Source organism: Symphodus melops, assembly GCF_947650265.1.
Source record: "Symphodus melops genome assembly, chromosome: 8".
NCBI lineage: Eukaryota > Metazoa > Chordata > Actinopteri > Labriformes > Labridae > Symphodus > Symphodus melops.
This window is the reverse complement of record NC_136698.1, coordinates 17,559,581-17,581,040: the sequence shown is the minus strand read 5'-3', so window position 1 is coordinate 17,581,040 and position 21,460 is coordinate 17,559,581. Positions and strand designations below refer to the sequence as shown.

Genomic DNA, 21,460 nt, shown 5'->3' with positions numbered 1-21,460 from the left:
TTTTATAGGTTTTACACCTGAGTGTCAGACAATCTTCAGGTGTCTCCTCTTGTACAGAACACATGTTTGTGTGTCAGGCGGACACGTCATGGCTCCAGAGACATGGGTATAAAAACCACACAAAAGACATACAGGAGCAGACACAAGACTGCTTTGTCTTTTTTTTTTTTTCTCCAGTGAAAAACAAGAATTTTCTGTACTTTTTATGATGACTGGGAAAACTTGTTTGCTTGGGCTCACTTTTCTTGTGAGGTCGAATTTTTGTTGATGCAACGTTTCCATTCGTATATTATATTTTGTGCTGCTAGCTTATACATATGGCAAATTACTTAAGAGTTATTTATTTCCTCAAGATATATGGACATTTCTAAAAGCCGAGAAAAAATGGTATTGTTATCGTAAAGAAATATACAAACATTCTCTATGGGGTATCTTTTTACTTGTAAAAGAATAATTGATTTGTGTTTCTTTTTTCCAAATATCCAACAAAACATCCTCAGCTAAATCCAGTGTCTTATCTGAATTAAGATATTTCAGCAAAACATGCAATATTCTCACTGTTTCTTCATGTTTTAAACTGCTTTTCACTATGCCTATACTCTATACAGGTATAAATGTGCTCATCAAATACTCAGACGAGTAACTTCATAACTTTGTTGACTGCAGTGTTTTTTGCACTTTTCATGTAGCACATTAAATTAATTTCTGCAGAAATATTCAGTTACACATGAACATCTTGCATGCTTGAGTACGTACTTACTTGTTACTTAATTTTTATTAGTCTTCTTCTTATAAATATATAGCACATTTAATCATTATAAACCCAACAATATCATTTTAATATTACCAGGCAGCTAAATGGCCAGAATCCAAACACCATGTTCATCTGTTCCTGCTTTTATCTACCCCATATGTAGCCCTGCAGTGAAGAGACATTGATTGTGGAAAGATGAGACACCAGAGTATATAAGACTTGATGTGGTATTTTTTTTCTCAATGGAACCAAGTGGCAGTACAGTATAATCCTTTGTTCAGAAACACAAGCTTTCCTTTTGGGACATATTGTGCTGAACAAATTGTGTTTTACACTTTCGGATTAGTGGATGATTAGAGGGCTGGTCATCAGTGGATTAATCAAACTGTTATTTCAAGGTCAAACATGTATTTAAATGCTCAGTAAACTCAGATTAAATGATGTCGCATTCACATAGTTGGAACTATTAAAATCCTGTCCTTTTTTTGAGCATTTATAACACAAACATGCTGCTGAATAAATTGCACGAGGGCGACATCGTGAGGCCACACGTGGCAGCTTCAACGTAAACTCTGTGGGTTCTAGGTTTGTGACGCAACTTGTGACGATTATCATAGTCGACGGGATTCCTGCTCAGCCAAGTAGCGACACACACATCAGAGAAGGAAGGAGAGATGGCGAGACAAAACCACTTTAGTTCTGTTCACTTGGCCTTTTTGCTGATAATGTGGATAGCAGCGTTGGTCCCGGTCCATTCCTCTGCTGAGTCCACAAAGACGGTGGAGTTTAACGTGAAACCGGGAGGAGTTGTGCACACCTTCACCGAAGGACTTGTAAGTAACTGGACTGTATTAAATCTTATTCTCTCCATAAATAGGAAACAATGTGATAACCTCCATCTGGGCATAAAATAAAAACAGATTAATCGGACAACTTGAACCGTCCACCGTCGTCCTGTCAGGTGATTTATGTTAGGTGCTCCTTCGTATTAAAAATGTTGTTTCCTCAATAATTATATAATAATACATGTTACACTTTTATTTTTGGTTATACAAGGTTTGTTTCTTTCGCCACATTCGTTTTTACATCTGTGTTGTTATCAAAAGTGGAAAAACTACATTCCGCTGGTCAGCTGTTGACGCAGCGTGATGACGACACAGCCCGTGAGAGGCTGACACGTGCCATAGTGCCACAACGGCTCCATTCATTGGCTGACAGATATCCCTTATGAAGTTTCAAGCTAATATTGATAACTTCAATTATCTCTTATGATTCATTCTATGTGACAATTTAAAGTAATCTATGAGGTTTTAAATCCGTTATTCACTCTAAATTAATCAATAACGTGTCCATAAAATATCATGACGTAACAGACATCAATACAATCCTTTAAGAAGACGATTTGAGAAGCCATAGCAGCAACAAGAGTTACAATTGGTGTTAGTGGTGATATGTGTGAGCTGACATTATCATAATATTATTAGTAATATGAGCAAACGTCTTTATGTGGCCCATTTAATAAACAGAACATGAAGCAAATGGCTTCTTGAATTTCCCTCGGGATCTATCTATCTAGATATCTATCATACATAGTATAAGACACAATAATAATAGAACATGTATATGGACTTATATAAAGGGGATAAAAGATTTTTTTTTTTTTAAAGCCTTAAAAATAATAGTAGAAACTATAAAGATAAAGGCACATTGATAGCAGAGAATTAACCAAAAACCAGGCCTTTCTAAACTGAAATGTAGTAAAGTTCTTCTGACAAAACTGTTTAATGTTTAATTCAAAAGTTTCTAATCAGTATTTCCACTAAAAATAAAGCACTCTGAAAAAGGATCGCAACCTGACATGAAAGGCTGTCACATTATTGACTGCTTTACGCAAAACTGCTATTTGCCTGCTGCTTGCCTTTTAAAGCTGCAAAGTGTTTTTGCAGGTTTGTTAAATAACGTTAATTTGATAAAGGCATGAAATCAACACTAACACTGGTCAGCAGTCTTTTCCCTAATTGTGTTAAATTAAAAACATAAAAAGTCAATAACACCAGTAATGAGAGATTAAATTCTTCATTAACACTTTGTTACTCTATTTATTACAGAGGGAGTATGAATGCTCATTCACATATGCCTCACAAGGGGGAACCAATGAGGTGAGTCTCTCTCTCTCTCTCTCTCTCTCTCTCTCTCTCTCTCTCTCTCTCTCTCTCTCTCTCTCTCTCTCTCTCTGCCGCGCGCACACACACACACACCGCTTACTCCATTAAGCTGTTTGTATCATATGATTAATTAAAATGCAGCAGGTTATGCATAAATATTGTCTTCTGTTTGTTTCTTCAAACAGCAATGGCTAATGAGTGTGGGTCTGAGTGACGATGACAGACTGTTTTCGTGCTCTGTGTGGAGGTGAGACACACACACACACACACACACACACACACACACACACACACACACACACACACACACACACACACACACACAGAGGATACTAAGCTTTCTATGCAAACCCTCCTCTTTAGCTCAGTGACCCTGATGTTCAGCACATCTTCAGTGAGAATCATCGCCGTCTGTTTCTCTTTCCACTGAGTCACTCTCTGAGTTTAGTTAATCATGACAGTCCCTGAAGAGTGGAGGAGAAAAAAACAACTCGGCAGAGCTCATGGTTTAAATGTATTCATGTCCGACATTGACTTAATAAGCGAATGAATGAATACAAATTAATTAATGTTGCTGAAACTTGTTTCTTTGTCCTCTCTACCAGGCCCCAGGGGAAGTCATACCTGTTTTTCACTCAGTTCAAAGCTGAAATGAAGGGAACCAAAATTGAATATGCCAATGCATATGTAAGTATCAAAGAACCAGTTTACCTTCAACGATGAGATGTAAATGTTTTCTGCCTACACATACTGTATATTTGTTTCTGTTGTCAACTGATCTTAGTATTTACTGGGGAGTGTTTACTTTAAGTTATTGAGGGGTTTTAGCTTCTTCAACAATCAACGTTAATATATCCTGACTCTAAGTACCCAAGTTTTCTCTAACTGATTTAAAGATGAAATATGTTGGACAGCAAAAAAAAGCTTATTCGACTTAACGGCTTAACAAAGACAAACGGCAGAACAGACTTTTCCCTGTCAGTGTTGAGATAAAGCTCCTCATTCTTATCCGCAAATAATATCTGAGCGTAACATTTCGTGTGTGTGCCAGAATCTAAATACACTTGATGAACATCTTTGTGTGGCCAGTAAATAATAACCCTAACACCTACACACGTCCAAATACTGCAAGCACATAAATCAGGCTGAGGGAGAACATCAAAGCCAGGATGCTTAGCTTCTTCACTTTGCTTTTGGTCAGCACATGTGATGGGGATGTGAGATAAAGACTAACACTCTGATCATGTCTTCAGTGAGAGAAGAAAAACACATCACGCTCATTTGAATGTTATGGGCCTGATTCTTAGATATTCATGTTTGTGTGAAGTAAATGTAAAGGTGGGGATTAGATGAGTCAAAAGATATCATCATTCATGAATAGAATAAAGTATCACTTATTGATCTACTCTAATTTAAACGTCTTATGCTCACTTAGCTGGACATTTTGAAAAAGTCTGTATAACATAATCATATTTTTAAAATGAAGATAGAGCTACCATTTTCAGCAGATGCAGTAATATAAAACCCCAGGATGTTCCTATATGATATAAGAAAGCAGAGGACAGGTGAAAACCAGAAGCTGGAATCAAAGAGAGACAATGTCGGCATGATACTGCCTTGGAGTAATCAGTAACAAAACTAGTTGTAGGTATTTTTTTTAGAATCACACCGTTATGACTTAGCTCAAATCTCTTTTTAAATGGGGCAACAAGTCCCTGTTCTTACACTATGAACCAGCCAAGCTTCCATGTTTTCTCTAAAGTTTTACATTTTACTGAATATTTTGACTCAGCCCCGAAACACAAAGATGTAACTTCACACCTGCCACGCTGCATCCTTCACTGCTGACAGGACGAACCGTTCCTCATCATACAGATGTTATTTTAGGAAAACTAACAACCAGCAACAATTAAAAAAAAATAGATATCTTTTTATTTTGCACACTGAAAATACAACAGTATCATCACATGCATCACATATTGTGCATTTATATGAAGCATACATGTATAAAAACAATCTGACAGGCATGGGCGGGACACCTCCCCTCCACCATGCGGGGGCTGCAGGGGCATACTTTAGAGCCCAGTTTGGATTATATAAAGGCTTTTCTACACTAAAGATACCTGACATTATCAGTGCAGAGTGCACTCGACCGTACAGTATGAATAGAGCTGCAGTCTCACCTGTCATTTGGACCTGTCTTTAGCTTTACTGCACTTATCCTTCTATTACCACTCAAGTGTCCATGGAAACCCATTATACGCCCCACATGTAGAACCTGTACATTTGAGATCTTTTATCCCTGATTGATGATTGATGAGCTCCAGCTCAGCCAGTAACACCTCCTAGGAAAAACTAAAACAGGGACAGACAGTCAGAGGAAGAGAAACTCGTTATTTCTCCTGGAAGTCAAACTTAAAACGTAGTGTCTTTGCTCGTAATGTTTCGATGAAGGTTAATGTCTGGACTCTCTCCGAGTTCGGTCACTTAGCAGAGGTCTGCCGTGTCTGATGTGGTCGTCTGTGAAGTGAAGCGCACCTTGACACGCCTCCTTTCCCCCAGCAAGGACAAGCCTGACATTGTCATTAGTGCGAGCACATGTTTTCCTCCTCCTGCTCGTTCGCTTTGCCCTGAAAGTAGAAGACACACCGAAAAGAAAAAAAAACTTCACTAAATGATTGGGCAAAAATAAGCTCGCAAACAAGCACACCTGCCACCCCCACACAGCATTTCCTTGACCTTGGCAAGACATCCTCCTACTTTCCTCTCCAATTTGTTGCGAAAAATAGCTGTCTCCTGTGCCGCCTCTCATTCTGTTTTGTTTATTTTTTCCTCCCCCCCATCTCCTCCCCCTCCTCTTCATCGCTGCTGTTTCCAGTCGCAGACAGCGGCAGCAGGACAAAGTGACGTGCCTTTGAAACCGGAGGAATTTACTGTAGGAGACTCAACAGGTGAGAAATCGATTGTATTTCCAAGTGTTCAATCAACTCTCTGCTTGTTATGTCAATCTCTTGCTCCCTCTCTACCTCGCTTCATTGAGTTGCCAGTTCCCTGCTGATTTCCCTCTTAAGCACATGCTGCAGCCGTGAGTGGGCTGCCATTTGTCCCTGTAGCATTGTTTGTTGTTTTTTCAGTTTTCTGCACAAATCCCCACTGTGACTTCAGTTCCGGACTGTGATTAGCAGGATTTGACAAGTCACACAAAACTTCGCTGTAGCATCAGATCAGACGCTACAGAACAGAGGCTTATTGACTCAAGTCCCACAGCTATCACAGACTTAATGATAATCCCCTCCCCGTGAGACCTCGGGAGAACACTTTCTGTTTGAAATACAGGGCGAGACGCCTTAGCATTACTACACTATGATAAACTTTCACTCACAATGTTTACAATAAGAAGGTTGAAAAATCCGCAGGGTGGGGGGGATACTGTGTTGTGGAAGGCTTTTTTTTTTTTTTACCCGCTCAACCTGCCGATCTTCTCTACCTATAGAAAGGAAGTGTATTTGCACCTGCAGATGCCTGTAGGTGTCGCCTCCTACAGGCAGACTGATTGCCATGTTTACAATTTTTTCATTTGCGCCTCCTGCAGGCAATGAAAGCCACACGTGTAGAGTAGGTTTAAAGTCATGTATTAAAACCAATCTGGAGCAGCTGTTATAATCTGGCCTGTGTTTACCAATACAACAGTTTTCCTCGGCTCTGTTATGTGTTCTAAATGTAAATGGTTGACACATTTTGAATGGAAAAAGACCACGTCCTTGTTTTTAATTCAAGATGGTTATTCAACAGTTTTTTTTACTTTTACAATGAAGATGTATGAGAAATTGCTCTTCTGGCTGCAGGAGATTATTTTTTTTTTTAAGTACCACGAGTTGGTATGTAAGTAAAAGCACAACACCAACTGTCTGTAAGTTTGCAAACACATTAACAGATTGTAGCCATGAATCACACTTTTCAGACCAACAAACATCAGACTGATTAGCCTATTTGACGTTATTAACAGTATCACTGGTGGCCAATCCAAAGCCAGCTAGTGAATACAGCAGACAGTACTTGTGTTAAAGCACCACCAAGTCAATTGTTCCAATACACAGTAGAGCAAAACACGCTCTCTATTCAGTAGAAAATATATTCTTGTGAACAACACTGATACATTTTAGATTAAATACCTCACATATTAACAATGATCAATAGATTGAGTAAAGACATCATTTGTTGTATGCATGTGGTAGCAGCTATAACCGTTTTAACCCAAAGATGGTGCACATCTACATCCAGTCTGAGCTGCTGATCTGTTAGTTTCCTCTGCAGTTAGTGCAGACTTGTCTGGACCTGCAGGCCTCAAACTGCTGGCTCTGCAGCCCTGAAGACCCCTCTCCTTCTCATGATGATGCTTGCTAGTTTCAGGATCACCAGTGAAGCCGTGTGTCCTTGTTTCTGTCTTAAAATTGTCTGTGACATAAACTCTCTCTTCTCTCTAACCTCCAGTGACCCACGTGGATGGAAAGTTCAGCGCTCAACTCTCCAAGCTGACTGCCATTGGACGGACTCGACATGATGAGCTGTAGATGGTCGGATGACTGACTTTGTTCGGTGGATTTTTTTGACCAATCAGATCAGCTTGATGAGCTTGGGGAAGGAGCCTCTTGGTTTCAGCTCTTTAGTAAATGAAGGATGGATTTAGGAGAGAGAATTTCTGGACTGACGACCAAAACTTGAAAGGAAGGATTCTGCTATTGCCGCACTTTGTGTGTCAGTATATAAACCATCTGCCATGTTTTAATGATGGATTTATGCATGGAAATACTTCATGTGATAAAAACACAGAGAGGAATCTGTTGAGTTTTCCAATTTTTTTTACTACATAATGTCCTAGTTAAAATTCTGCCATAAGATAAAGTGCTTCCATCGTTGTTTCTTGGTGACTGAAGCTGTGAGATTTACTGAAAGCAAATGTAGTTCTGATCCGGTGGGAATGTATGTGAATGTGTAGAGGATTGATGTTATAGGGATTGAGAGTATAGATTACATATTTAGAGTAGGGAGGGATTTATCCATCCTATGTAATCCTGAGAAGGAAGTGAGTAATCCTCTACAGCGACATTACACGCGCAAAAATAATTACATTTTTCTCAATCTCATTCTCTGCATGCATTTCATCCCATAAATCACCAATTAGTACCATTTTCATGACTTTCTGTGCTGTTTTTGATCAGAGGGGATACTTGTTATAGAGCTGATAGCAGATTCAGAAATGAAAAAACAAATCTACTGTAAACTAAAGATTATTCTTGATATTGATCCTTTGAATGTGATACCTTCTGGATACAATGGTGAAGTTCCTTATTACAGGAAATTTCAGTCACTTTGCAATTTTAATAACCCAATATAAATCAAACGCCAAGCGTGCACAGGCATTTAGATCAAAGAGTATTTACGGCAAAGAGATGTCATCCCGTATTCTGGAGGCCTTTTTGAAACTTTTACTTTCATCTTTCTGTGCCACATGTGTGGATCAGCGCGGATTGTGCAGGTTTCAGAAGTACATCCCTGTGATTACAGGTCCTCCTCCTTTCCCTGATCCCCTATGTGGCGTATAGGATTGCCTTTATCTTCCTTACATTGATCCAACCCTCTTAGAGCCACACAAGTGTCCACAAGATGAGTTCTGGGGATTGATTTCAGATTTGAGGATTTTGCTGATTTGATTCTGAGGTGGGATTACTCACAGAGATTCGAACGTCGCCTCGTCTGGGTTTGGATTCTCTCATCTGTCGTGAGAAGTTCTGCTGAGGAGTTGAAGACATGCTCCGTTTGTTCGTCCCGTTGTCAAAGTCGAGGCTCCCTCTGGTATCACAACAAAGAAAAAACCACATCCGGTTGCTGACCCAGGATAGATAAGCAAACAAAAGGAGTTACTTTTTTTGTACATGTTTTCTCTTTCTTCTTTGCTGTCCTGATTCATGATGAAATGTGATGGATGTTTCAATAAAGACGCAATGTCACAATTTCGGAGATAACTGTCAAATTCCTCTCTCGTTATGTCAGTCATGATCTGATTGAACCTCCTACAACATTGCTTAAGGGTAACATTACACGGTGCAGGGCTTTTTTTTTAAAAAAATTTAATGCCCCTGTCATATCTGTCCTAACAAACAGCAATTGTGATTCTAGCACCAATGTATTCCTAAATTAAAGTCGGTTTGCATACAGAGCAGACAAATGAAACTTTATATTAAAATAAACAATGCGAAAAATGTTCTCTGTAATCACTTCAATTAATGCATATTGTCCTCGGATAAACGTTTTCCATGAGATAAAGAGCTTCCATTGTTTCTTGTTAATTTCTCGGGAATAAGGCTTTACAGTGTGGATCTGCTAAATCCAGCTTCACATATGGGAATTCATAGTATGTTGACCTTTGAGAGCTTATAGAGAAATAGAGTCCGGAGGGATTTATTCATTCATGTTAAGCCAAGAGTAAATCAGTAATCGTGATTGTCCTGAAATTATCATCCGTTAGTTTAAGTTCTCTGATTTGAGAACTCAACAAGCATCATTGAATTGCATAGTTACCGTTGCTTTGCTGTAAAATCTAACAATGTCTGTTAATACTGAACACCTGTATTTCATGTCGAGAAAATCCATTTTGTAGCACCACTGGTAAGAGCAGAGCTGGGAAAAGCTGTGCCAAGAAACTCCCACAGATTAAAGCATCCTACTGCAAAGATGTGACCATTTTAGACTCTCATTTCCATTTTTGTGGCCTTATGTAGAAAAGAATTTGTCTCTTTGTTCTCAAGCTGGTTGTTCCATTAAGTAACAAGTGTCTCTAGTACAATAGCTCTTTGTTAACGACCTGTTCAGCCCTGCTCTGAGACTCAGAACTGCCGTGCTGTCATTTAGACCCTAAACACATATAACAACTGTTACCATCTGGTACCAGTAAAGATGTTTACTTCAACCTTTTCCCCTATTGTGCCAGAACCAGGAAGTTAGATACACTTGATGCTGCCAAACACTGGCTTACATTAAAATAGCTTGCATGAAAAAGCCTTGATTAGAGACTTTTTAAGACTAGCTAGTAAATAGCCTCCAGAGAAGGCTCTTTGAGTCAGTCCAACACAACAGGCTGAAATACTGTATCAACTATTCAGTGTATTGCAATACAACATTTTGAAACAATGAAACTTTGATAGTCCATGACTCCATTTCTAGTGCCGGTTGACTGTCTGACTGCAGTAGACCAAACATAAAAACAAATGTATACTTGTAACCTTGCTGTCATTGGTTATAAGCCCAGCAGCTAAGCCAGAGATAGATGTAACAATATATTTGGTCATTTAGCATCCCCTTTTTGAACATCACATATTTCAGTACACATTTATCTTGCACCTCTAAACCCTCAGGACAACGTTTGCGCTATCATCAGGTAAGAATTTAATTTCACCCCATAATTAGTAATGGCATAACAGTTGCAGTAATCGAATACATAGATGGTGAATATAGCGTGAGTCATTTTAAGCTCTGGAGCATGTTAATCTAAGCTTCTCATTTAGCTGCCAGCATTGAGCGTTTAGACACAGTATGAAGACTCAAAATGTAAAAAATCTGAAATTATCCTGAGCCAATTCACCAATGTTTTAGTGTATCCGAGCATTTATCTCCTTCCTCTGTGACACTTAGTTATCCAATAAACTTAAACACTCATAAAGCAACTACATTTCTGACTTTGATCAAATTTTCCTTCATAAACTACAAACACTACACACTTGCACTGTATTTTACTTTACCAGTTTTAGGAATAGACATCACCTTAATATAACTGACAAAAATCCAATATTATAATATTCTTATAAAAGACGCCACAAGAAGGTATTGTAATATTTCAGAAAGAATAACCTCAGATGGCCAAGATAAAGTGCCATCGATTAGATTTTTAAGCTTGATTTGCAGCTAAGTTTTCTTTCCCATTTCCTTTTGTAATCACCTTCCCTTGATTTCGCCCTTTTTGTGTCTCCTGACATTTTAAGGGGAACAGATGGAGATCGTGGCTGGGTCGGTCAAGCCAGAGGCAGCAAAGGAGATGCGATTTCTGGAACACCAGGGGCCCTGTGAAGGGTACAGCAAACGACCAGCTGCCCCCTGTCTCATGTTCGGTTAACTTCTTATATAGCCTTGCTTACTTCTTCATATTTTGCAACCTTGTCTGTCTCAAAATCCCTCACAGATCTCCAGACCTTTTCCCTCCCCTGATGGCCAATGTAGCCGAGTTCTTGTTAAATCATCCCGACTGTTGACAGCAATTATCCAACCCAAAAAAGGCTGACATACAGTATGTGACTGGATGTGTCTGGCTGCATATGTGCATTGCAGCAATCAGGTTTTCTTGTCATTACACAAGGTCGGATTTGAAATTCCATCTTATTCTAACTAGTTAGGCCTTTGCCTTTTGCCCTTTATGTGGGGAATCTGAGTGAATCTGAGAGCCTGTGTGCATTGCACAGTGAACATTTGTTTAGAAGCTCTTGTTACTCAGACAGATGTTTTATTGCCCTGTGAAGCCAAAACACTCAGGAGATTTGTATAGGAGGATGTCCGGAGAGCCGAGCTGTTCATCCTGACATACTCACCCGAAGTTACGTCCTGTGACCTCAGAAACTTGGTCTCAGCTCAACTTGACGAGCCTTAAGTCATTCTCCACTATAGCCGACTTGTGGCTGGTTGTTGTGTATATGGCTTCGTCTCGTTCAGCCTCCTGCTCCTGCCGCTGCATTGTCTCACACTGTGGTCGAGAGCAGCCTTCTTTTTTCGGGGTACGGGGGAGCTTTGCGGGGCTCTTTTACTTTCTCTGTTGGATCAGAAAGTCTGTGGTGGGGGTAGGGCGGGGGCTTGCGACCTCTACGGCAGTGTCCTTTCTGTAGTGTAGCCTCTGAATTTCTGTGAACGGGGCCTGCTGAGGACGCTCGCCTCTCTCTGTTGGTATCAGAAACAGGTTGAGTTTTTGGGTCTGTGGGTGGGCAGCTCACAGATGGAGATTGGACAGACTGGTCGTCGATTTTTGGCGTCTCATATTCCCCAACTTTGTTCTCTCTGATGACAGAAGGGTTGTTGATGGAAGGCGGGGGAGGCTCTGGAGACACAGTGGAGAGAGGTACAGGGGAGGGAGGCTGAGAGACAGGGCTGTTGGAGGGGTGGAGGTTTATGGTCAAAGGGGAAAGACCAGGAGTGGGAGGCCTCACAGGAAGGGTTCTTTGGGGAGACATGTTAGGGTCATTCGTGGCATGGTTTTGCAGTCGAGGCGCGTTTGATGACGAAAGACTGCGCCCACCTCGTCTGGGAGAAGACCCCAGACTGCAGGTGAAGCGAATAGTACGACTCGGGCACAACAGAGCATTTGGCGGAGATTGGCTCCTGTTGAGACAATGATCTCTCCTGAGGATGCCAGATGAGACTGACGCTCCTGGCTGATGTTCTCTCACTGATGGTCTCTGATTGGTGCTTCCCACCATGACATCACCAGAGCTGGAACCTGAACCAGAGCTGCTGTCGCTGGAAGGCTTGGCGCTGTCGTCTCCTTCAGTCCTCCACTGCTCCTCCTCATTCAGATCAATGGATGAGGTGAGATAGTCAATCTGATGCACCACCTGGAAGGAACAACACAAGGACAGATGAATTCATTCAGCCTGGTGATGAACTTGAAACAGCGATTGGAAAATAAGGGACTATGCTGGTTTTACTCATGAGTAGCACTTTCAAGAGTTGTGTGTGGTGTGACTCTGAATCGAGCTTTGTTGTTTGAGAGAATTAGCTGCTGCTGATGTCATGATGATGTCATCAGGGTTACCCCAGCTTGGCATCAGAAACTTTGACTAAAAGCTCTAACTGAAAGGATGGACCGAGAACAAGGATGTGGACGTTTATCAGGCAGGGAACGTCAAATTACCGACTACATAAACGAACTAAAGCGCATGCGTTTGAGTATACAGTGTAAAGACTGGCATTTGTAGGCTGGGCAAGGAAAAGGTTGGATACAGCTAATTTTTTTTAAAACACTCATCACCAGTAAGGATTAAGTCTAGTATCTTGCTTTTGCAATTTGTGCAATTATTTATTGAATCTCTTTTTTCTTGAATGTTCACAATGAATGAAAGTGCAGCACTCAAATGCTGCAGTGGCTTTTAAGAACACCTAAAAACTACTGAGCCCAAGGTGACATCTGCAAATGTTTTTATTTTGTTCCACGGTCTAAAACCAAACTCAGTTCAACTTGAATTCATAAATAAAACACATAAAGCAGCAAACCCTCCCCGATGAGAGGCTGGAGCCAATAAAAATCTACGGTCAGATACTCAGTTATGTGAGCTGTGAGAGTTTTTAAACATTAAAAGCATTCTTTTCATTAACTTTCAGCACAACGTGTGAAAGGAAGAGGATAAATCAAAAATGGTAGATTTACTTTGCATACACTGAGTTTACATGACCAGCAGCTTAAACCCCTTACGTCAATAGGACAGTCCAACAATAATCCAAAACCCCTTTTTCCAATTTCATTAATCTCAAACAAAATACAAGAACATATAAAAACAAGCAATCTTATGGCTGTGGCCTCTACAACAACGCTCGTGTGAAATAGTGATTTTCTGCTCTGCACTCCAGATGTTGACTCTTGTAAAAGCGCCTTCTGACCGGTTGTGAAGGACTAATCTTTAAGTGTGTCACATGAGCTACAACTGAGGGAAAATAAAACCTAAAAAAGGGAACATTACTTCTACAGGCAATATGTAGAAACATTGTAGGTCGATACCTCTTTGTGCAAAATGAATAAATAAACAAACACTCTTTACAATTAATCATGTAAGTGTACAGCTGAATTTACATATTTAAGTGAGCACAGCGTATATGCACAATTCAGATAAACATATTAATTAAAGGTCATACAGAGACAGTCACACACACATGCACGCACACACACAGAGGCAGGAGAGATTGGAGAAAATTACACTGGGGAAAATGTTTGACCTATCTCTCCACCTGCTCTGTGTGCACAGATAAATCCTCAGCCCTGCTGGAACAGATGAATTATTGTTTTGTTCTGTGTGTTCAACAACATCCTTGCTGATGTCAAAAGATGACCTGGTTTGTCTTTGCTTCTTTCTTCTTCATCTTCTTTTTTTTTTTTAAATTGTAGCCCTTTGCGTGAGGCATTTCATTTTACTTTGAAGTGCAGCACGTGTACGCACAAGGAGTGACTGAGCAGTCTTGTTAATGTCAGAAATCAGAGGAGATAAAAGAGAGCAGAGGACCCTATTTTTTTTTATCTGTGGTTCCCAGGGTGTTTATTAAAAACTGTGTGTATTGACCCCTCAGGTCTTTATATATGCTGCTGATGTGCACTGAGACTCGTCTGTTGGTGAGATCAGTCAGTTGAGTAACTCTTTTAGTTTGACTTTTGTTTTCCTTGAGGTTGAGTCATAACACAGTTTTTCAGTGTGTCAAAATCAGATTTATTCTTCTTGTTGTATAAGAGGTCTTTAGTGTTGCTTTAATATTTGTGTAGTCTCTCTAGAATGCTTTACAGGCTCTTTCAAATTCCTTTTATAGCAGTGATTGATTATTAAATAAAACGGAGGGTTGCTGCTCATGCAACAGAATGATAAAACAGGGCTTTGAAATAAATATGCGACCAAAGTCTTCTCGGGTGCCTTATCTTTCTTTGATCTGTCATGTCTGTTGTGAAAATTTAAGATTTTCTATCACACTGTCTGCAAACTCCCCCTCCTCCTCCTCCCCCTCCTTATCTCTGTTCTTTTTGTGTAGCTTATATGCACTTTCATCAATTTTATATTAATGCTGTCACACAAAACCTTCCCAGCCAGGATGATGAGGTTACTAGCTCAGGCTTAGCTGTAACCTCGTAGATCCAGATCAAATTGCGAGAGGCAAGATTTTACATGTCACACTTACTGGATGAGGCAGAAATTCTCGGACGTAAATGGATTATAAACAAAGAGTCGGACAGATCCAGCTGTGCCTGGAGTGAGTGACATCTGTCCATATGTGGAGAGAGTGCAGGATGAGGAGATGTGGGAGGAGGAGAGACAGAAAGAGGGGACTAGAGATGCAAACTGCTTTGCCTGAAGTAACAGAGCGTCATATCAGCAACCTCTGAATGCATCATGCAAATGGGGCATAGCTATTGTCTCAATCACCCCTATGTAAATGTTTGAGTGAGGGTGGTGCAAATGTTTGGTGACAGATGACAGAGGAGAGTATGAGTAGCAGTTTGCAGACTCTGGGTGATTCTTGCAATCCTGCTGCTGACTTTTCAATGCATGTTAAATTCTGCTGAGGACATGCAATGTTATCTACAAGCCCTTAAGGTTTAATGGAGTTAGCATGAACATTTCCTGCGTGAGGAAACATGTAAATTAATGAGGGAGGATAGAGTAACTTTTTCAGATTGTTCTGAACTGGTCTATGTGATTTTCTTATCAGTCTGGGAAAGAAACATGACAATTGTGCAGGCAAAGTGGTTAAATAAACACTGTCTTGTTCTATCAAAAATACATTACCTCTCTCATCTCCTGCTGTACATCTCTCAATGCTGTAAGGACATGCTCCAGATTGTCCACCACTCGTTTGATCTGGTTCCGAACCACTTTCCTGCTGCAGCCTTCCTCCATCTTTTGCGACTGTCCTCCATCTCTCTTCCTGTACTGCACCCACGTCTGATTCTGGCCTAGGATGGAGATACGGTCCAAATTTTGTCTGGCTTTCCTAGGTCCTTGTAGTGTCATGGTGCAGCCCAGTCCACTCTGAGGAACCTCAGTAGAGAAGAGGACTCCATTGAGTGGCTTGGGGAAACCCTCCACAGGTGGTTCCCTCAGGTCTCTCTGGCTCTGTGAGTTTCTGCTCTGCTGTTTAATGTAGCTGAAGCTGGAGGTGAAGCCATGCTGCCTCTCTATGAGCCCCTGCCTGTCTGGGCCAACCCAACTGGAGGAATGCAGGTCTCTATGGCGGTAGGTGGTGTTGCTGCTGTAGTCCAATAACTTCTTGCTTGTGTTTTCCATGCCAATCGCCACAGGGACGTTACAGTTTTTCTCTTCAGGAGCAGGCGTAGGAGGTGGTCCTATAAGCGGCCCATATTTTCTAACCTTGGTGCTGGTCCTGTCATTCTGGGGCTGAAGGGTTCCAATATGGTCCCTTGTTGAGCCCTTGCTTACACCTTGCGGTGCCTCTTCTTGACTGATCTGGGTGCTTGGGTCTGGTTGCAGTTCTGGAGACTGGTTCCACCTTGCAGGACTCTCTTCCCTCTGCTTTCCCAGACTCCCCTGCAGGATGTTGTGCCCCCTAAGCACCACCGGCAGCATCCTCGCCATCCCCACGCCATTACACCGCAGCTCACCCTTCTTGGCTCGGTCCTTCCCCTGGATGGAGAAGAAACCAATGCCTTTGGCTCTCTCCAGAGGGGTCAGGTTGTTGCGGGCCTCTGAGCCAGATTTGAACTGTCCATTGAGCCCTATGTCTCCGCTTTGGTGAGGTTTCAGACTATTTCGCAGCCAGGGGATGAAGTGAGGGGTGTGAGGTTTGAAGCCTTTCTGCTCCCCCGGCGCTGGAGCTCTGCTGTCAGAGAACATGGTGATGGATGATGTCCAGCAGCCTCGCAGACAGAAGGAGAAAAAGAAGAGGAACAGGAGGACTCCTGGGACACAGAGCTTCTTCCTTTTTTTCCATGAATCTTCTCCTGTCTTTTTGATGACACTATCTGACTATCAGTATCTTTTTTTTCCTTCTCTCTCCCTCTCCAAAACTTTTATCTGCTCCTTCCCTTCCTCATTTCAGATCCCACCCACCAACCCGACTCCCCTTCTTCCGCTGAAGCCTTTTTTTTTTTTTTTTTTTTTTAATTTAACCAACCTTTCTGTTATTTCTCCGTTTCTTCTTCTCTTCCCACTATCCTTTCTGTTGTTGTGCTCCTTAGCCCCTCATCCCCTCATTGGGCTGGTCTCCGAGATGCCTTGGAGGGCCTCTCTCTCTTTCTCTCTCCCGCTCCGTCTTCTCTCTCCGCCTGCCTGCGTCTCACTGGCTCAGAAGCAGTCGAGGCTTCCTGTCTCTACATCTCTCTCTCTCTCGCGCACTCTCTCCACCACCCCCCTACACTGCGCTGCGCTGCCTCCTCTCCTGGCTCTTTCTTCCTCCCACTCCCTCTCACTGCTCTAACTCCCTTTCTCTATTACCCTCCTCTCTCCCCATCTCTGTCTCTTCTCACTGCAACTAGCTGCTCTCATCTTATCGTCCTTTGGCTTTGCAACTCTCTCCTTACTTTCTTTTCCTCCCTCTTTCTGTCACTCTCCTTTCCCCCCCCCCCACCTCCTATGTGCCTGGCAGTGCAGCTGAACTAGTGTTGTTAATCCCTCCGTTAGCCAATGTATACCACATGATTCCCCCCTTACCTCCTTTCTCATCTGATTACTCCTTCCTCGGCTCAGCCCCTCACAATTAAATGCTGCTTAGGAGTCCAAAGGGGGTTTAGAGGGGAGGATGGCAATGGGAAGGGATGGAGGAGAAATAGTAGGGGGGCACATAATTGCGACCCACAAGATCACAGATCAGCAGCAGTTTGACAGAAACTATAAGCTGCCTGCTTCTAAACAACAGCCTGCCCGTGGCACGGCTCTCCCCAGATTATTCTAACTGTCAGCAAATAGTGTCCCGTTACATCCCAGTTGTTTTCCCTGTTTTATTTTCTGCCGCATATCCAACTTCCATTTGTTCCAATTATGCGGAGACAGCTGCTATTTTCGGGTTTCTCATTCAAATTCAAATTCTTGGCAGTCTGGATTAGATTTCTTGTGTCTGACAAGCCCAAAAAATGCCTCCTAGGTGTCTATTTTTTCACTGTGGCTGCTTGGATGGGACCCTCCCTGGCAGCATCTGAAATGAAAAGGCAGAAACACAGCCACACAAAAAGCCCTGACAGTTTTCTGTCACTCAGCAGTAAGACATTCAAAGCATCTGTCATTCTGTTAGTCAGCATGGCAATGTATTCCTCTGGTAGTGCCCTGTGAAAACATGACTTCATTCACTGACATATTTTTTTACAATACAGGTAGGAGGGGGGTGGAGAGGAGACAGACAGAGGCTCTGTGTAATCTGCAGGCTTTAAGAAGATTCCTGCCTACATGTCGACAGACTGCTGTCAGCGCGTAATGACCGCTAGTCTGGATAGAAAAAGCCTATAAAGAGTGGAAGTAATGGAGCAGCCACTATTAATCCTTTAGAGGATTGTTCCTCACGGCATGTGAGCGCTCAGAGTTAAAGACTATTTCTGTACAGTGTTTGGGTCGCTTCTGCATTTAGAGATTTAATATATATCTGTGCATGTCAGTGCTGAAAGCTTACAAAAGCTCAAAAACTCATTTAAAACTGAAACTCACTGTGAAATAATGTTTCAATTATTTACATTTAATGGAAGAGCATAAAAACTAATAAGGTCCCCACAAGAGTGAATAAATAATGAAAGAAAATTAAAACATACAGACAGATTGTGCAAAAGAAAAAACGATAGACATTCAGGTTTAATAATAGCTCAGCTAAACATGTTATTTAGTGTCAGTGCATGTTAACCTGAATATGGATGATAAAGAGATTACTGTCCAGTCAGAACTATGTATCCACAAACTTAACAAGGAAAAAATATATATACTTGGAAGGTATGTATATATGTTGATATTTCAGTAAATGAAATAACACCAAACATAAAGAGAAGAGAGACTCAGCAAATACAATGAAACCTGAATACATAAAAGAAAGGAAGTGAAAGTTTGAAAATATGAAATCTAATCCTTAAGAAGTTGAAGAGGAAACAAATGGAATCTGAATTTTAATATTTGAAACATCTGTTGTCTGTTTATCCCAGAGGTGTGTCACTTTACGTGAGTCTGCACAAAATCTTGTATCAGCACTCCTGGAGAGGCAACTGAGGCCCTTACAAACGCTTGCACTGTCCAAAGTAATGCTGCTAGCCATATCCCAAACCGTTATATTGATGTCGAGGTTAATCACCATTTTATGAGTGAAAGTCGCTGGCCAGGCAGTTCCTACTCAGCGGGCAAAACCTCCCACCACACAAGAATCTCTGTCTTCCCTCATCACTATGTTGAAAGAATATAACTATGACTACATCTCCAAAAGGCCTGTTTGAGCATTATCTTGAAAAGTGGAGCAGGAAAAAGACAGGGAGAATGTACTTTTAATACATAATTGTTTTTTGATGATAGGGACACATACTAGTATTAGGAAAACATAGTAAAGTGTATTTTGCAGAATATGGGACCTCTAAATCAGCTTGCAACTTTTTGAGGTCCAGGATTAACACTGCAGGAAAACACACACTATCGTTGCACAACCATTTAAAGTCAATGTGGAATAATAAGTAGCTGTCACAGTTGCTGTCTGTTTGCGTTTTGGCTGGTTAACCACTTAAGTCCTGCTGCTTTCACTCCACTTTTCATGTGATGAAAGTGAGACTGATGGATGGGTCAAGATGAACTGATACTGTTTCAGAGCTGGAAAGAAGTCTCCTTTGAGCTACATGTGTCTCTTATAACTCCTCCAATGCAGAAGGTGTTTTGTCACCGTCATAGACTCAGTATGCTTGGTAACAGTTGGTGAAAGGGAGAAGCAAACAGACCATATGGCCTCATTGTAACCTTGTCCGCTGCCTCCTGTAGAGCTCCCCTCACTTGTTTTGAGTCCTGTAACAAACTGACGGCCCATCCAGAAGCAGCGGAGCGTTGCATGCTGGGACTCTACAGCTGTATGAATGTGTGTCTGCTGAACTCTGCTCCCACTGCAGGTACAGTTTCCCCGTTTAAATTTCTCTGAGCAGACACAGAGAAAAATAGAGAGAGGACATCACTGAATACCTTACATAACTCGGCGGAAAAGATAGCTGTTAAAGCAAAGCTTTGAAAGCAAAAGGCCCCATGTCTGTCCAAATGTCCTGTGAAAAATGGCATTTAGTCACAGTGTGAATGGGTTTGGGCTTTTGGGAGCATTCTATAGCCACCTGGACAGCTACAATGTGCAGTTTCTTAGGGATTACTTGTGTTTGCAACAATGAATTTGGCTCTGTTATGATACAAAGAAACATTTCCTGAGAACACATTGTTCACTTTTGAGGCATTAAATATGGAACTGAGCAGATGCTGTCTTCCCTGAAGTGTCCAGTGTCACGCTGTTGATAATCCTCAGGGCTCCGGCACTGAGTTGTGTGTTTATGTGCGTACTGCAGTGTCTTTGCCGTAGACTCATATTTTTTTTTCTCGTATTGTTTGCTTTTGGATTCCCCTCCCCTCCTCCTCCTTGAACAACACGTCAGTCAGGTGCTCTCCGAGGACTCGAGAAAAGGAAGAGAGAGTGAGGAGCGGGGACACCGAGAAAGAATAAAAGAGAGGCAGAGAAAAGACAGGGAAAAAAAAGAATTTTGAAAGACTTCTAACTTTCAAAGCTGACTGTCATAGATGTGCTTGCCAGAGGGTAGAGCACCTTTAAGCATACTGGATGAGTAACGATGTGGAGGGACTACAAAAGCAAAGTAATACATAATAAGCAGTGCTTGCTCTGCTCTACTCTGCCAGCTAACCTACATGAGATTGGTGGGGAGAACAAATTTGGAAGTGCTTGAAAGGTCAGCAAAGACCAGGTGTAAAAGGTGCTTCTCCTTAAACGCCTTGCACACACTGTAATAAGATTTAGAAAATACAGATGAAGCTGTTAGACTGAGATGTTGGCCTTGACACGAACATTTCCATAGAAATGAGGAACGAAAACAGACAGTGTGGTGTCTAAATCAAAAACGTGACACAGTGTTTTGCATGCTGTGACAAACACTGAGTTTATTGGCAGAGTAATTCACTTGCAGGTCATCATCAGAGCATAAAACCTGCTTCTCTTTTATAGGCTGCAGCATAAATCAACAAATACATATTTTCTTCTGTCGTCAACGCTGCAATCATTGAAGTAGCAGCAATGGTTTCTTTAGTACCACTCATATTTTGACTGCAATCACTGGGCTTTTTTTTCTTTCATTAGGCCTAAAAGGCATTTTCAGCAGCTCAGATGATAAAAGAAAGTCTAGAAATATGGCCGTGTGATGTTGTACCAGTGCAGAGAATAGCCTGCTGTTTGAACACAATGCCCTGTGGTTTGTTTTGTTGCACCACCCAGAACTCAAACATTAGGGTGTTTGAGCCCGTATTGACAGGCGGCCAGACTTTGTAGTGTTATGCCAAAACCAACTGCCTGTATCCTTGCAGGAATGGACCGTGTTAATCCGGCTGGGTTTGTCCTTCCTAAAAGGGTTTTGCGACTACGCAGGAGAATTGCTCCTTTGATCCGGGAGAAGAGTCACATGCTACAATGCCCCAGCTCAACTTTGTTTACTTCAGGTTAGAGGTCCGTTGCACAAATCATTACTCAGTAAGCTGTGCTTGAGCACAAGAAGAAAGAGTAATGGGGTCCTCTGCATGCT

The 21,460-nt window shown here is 41.6% G+C and overlaps 2 protein-coding genes and 1 long non-coding RNA gene across 3 annotated transcripts; 1 reads left to right on the top strand and 2 right to left on the bottom strand.

Annotated features, from left to right (window-relative positions):
* Window positions 1–1,309: 1,309 nt before the first annotated feature.
* mydgf (myeloid-derived growth factor) lies at window positions 1,310–8,942 on the top strand. The gene is made up of 6 exons (XM_079349966.1): window positions 1,310–1,587; window positions 2,863–2,913; window positions 3,105–3,166; window positions 3,525–3,606; window positions 5,798–5,870; window positions 7,411–8,942. The coding sequence occupies exons 1-6, from the start codon at window positions 1,429–1,431 to the stop codon at window positions 7,488–7,490; spliced, it is 507 nt and encodes a 168-aa protein (XP_079206092.1). The 5' UTR covers window positions 1,310–1,428; the 3' UTR covers window positions 7,491–8,942.
* On the bottom strand, window positions 4,829–8,770 carry LOC306827876. The gene is made up of 2 exons (XR_013779683.1): window positions 8,652–8,770; window positions 4,829–5,549 (listed from the first exon to the last, which is right to left on the bottom strand). It is a non-coding gene; the product is annotated as an uncharacterized lncRNA (long non-coding RNA).
* Window positions 8,943–10,757: 1,815 nt separating the features above from the next.
* Window positions 10,758–17,021, bottom strand: LOC306828343 (uncharacterized protein). Its single transcript, XM_079350727.1, has 2 exons — window positions 15,498–17,021; window positions 10,758–12,569 (listed from the first exon to the last, which is right to left on the bottom strand). Exons 1-2 carry the CDS (start codon window positions 16,560–16,562, stop codon window positions 11,703–11,705), a joined length of 1,932 nt encoding a protein of 643 aa, XP_079206853.1. The 5' UTR covers window positions 16,563–17,021; the 3' UTR covers window positions 10,758–11,702.
* Between the last annotated feature and the right edge of the window lie 4,439 nt (window positions 17,022–21,460).

Bases quoted from the DNA above. Each gene is read 5' to 3' on its own strand.
- LOC306828343 (XM_079350727.1), bottom strand. From the start codon at position 16,562: ATGTTCTCTGACAGCAGAGCTCCAGCGCCGGGGGAGCAGAAAGGCTTC. The intron at 12,570-15,497 runs GTAATGTATTTT...TGTTCCTTCCAG, and splicing joins TACAGCAGGAGATGAGAGAG to GTGGTGCATCAGATTGACTA.
- mydgf (XM_079349966.1), top strand. From the start codon at position 1,429: ATGGCGAGACAAAACCACTTTAGTTCTGTTCACTTGGCCTTTTTGCTG. The intron at 3,607-5,797 runs GTAAGTATCAAA...TGCTGTTTCCAG, and splicing joins TTGAATATGCCAATGCATAT to TCGCAGACAGCGGCAGCAGG. The intron at 5,871-7,410 runs GTGAGAAATCGA...TCTAACCTCCAG, and splicing joins TACTGTAGGAGACTCAACAG to TGACCCACGTGGATGGAAAG.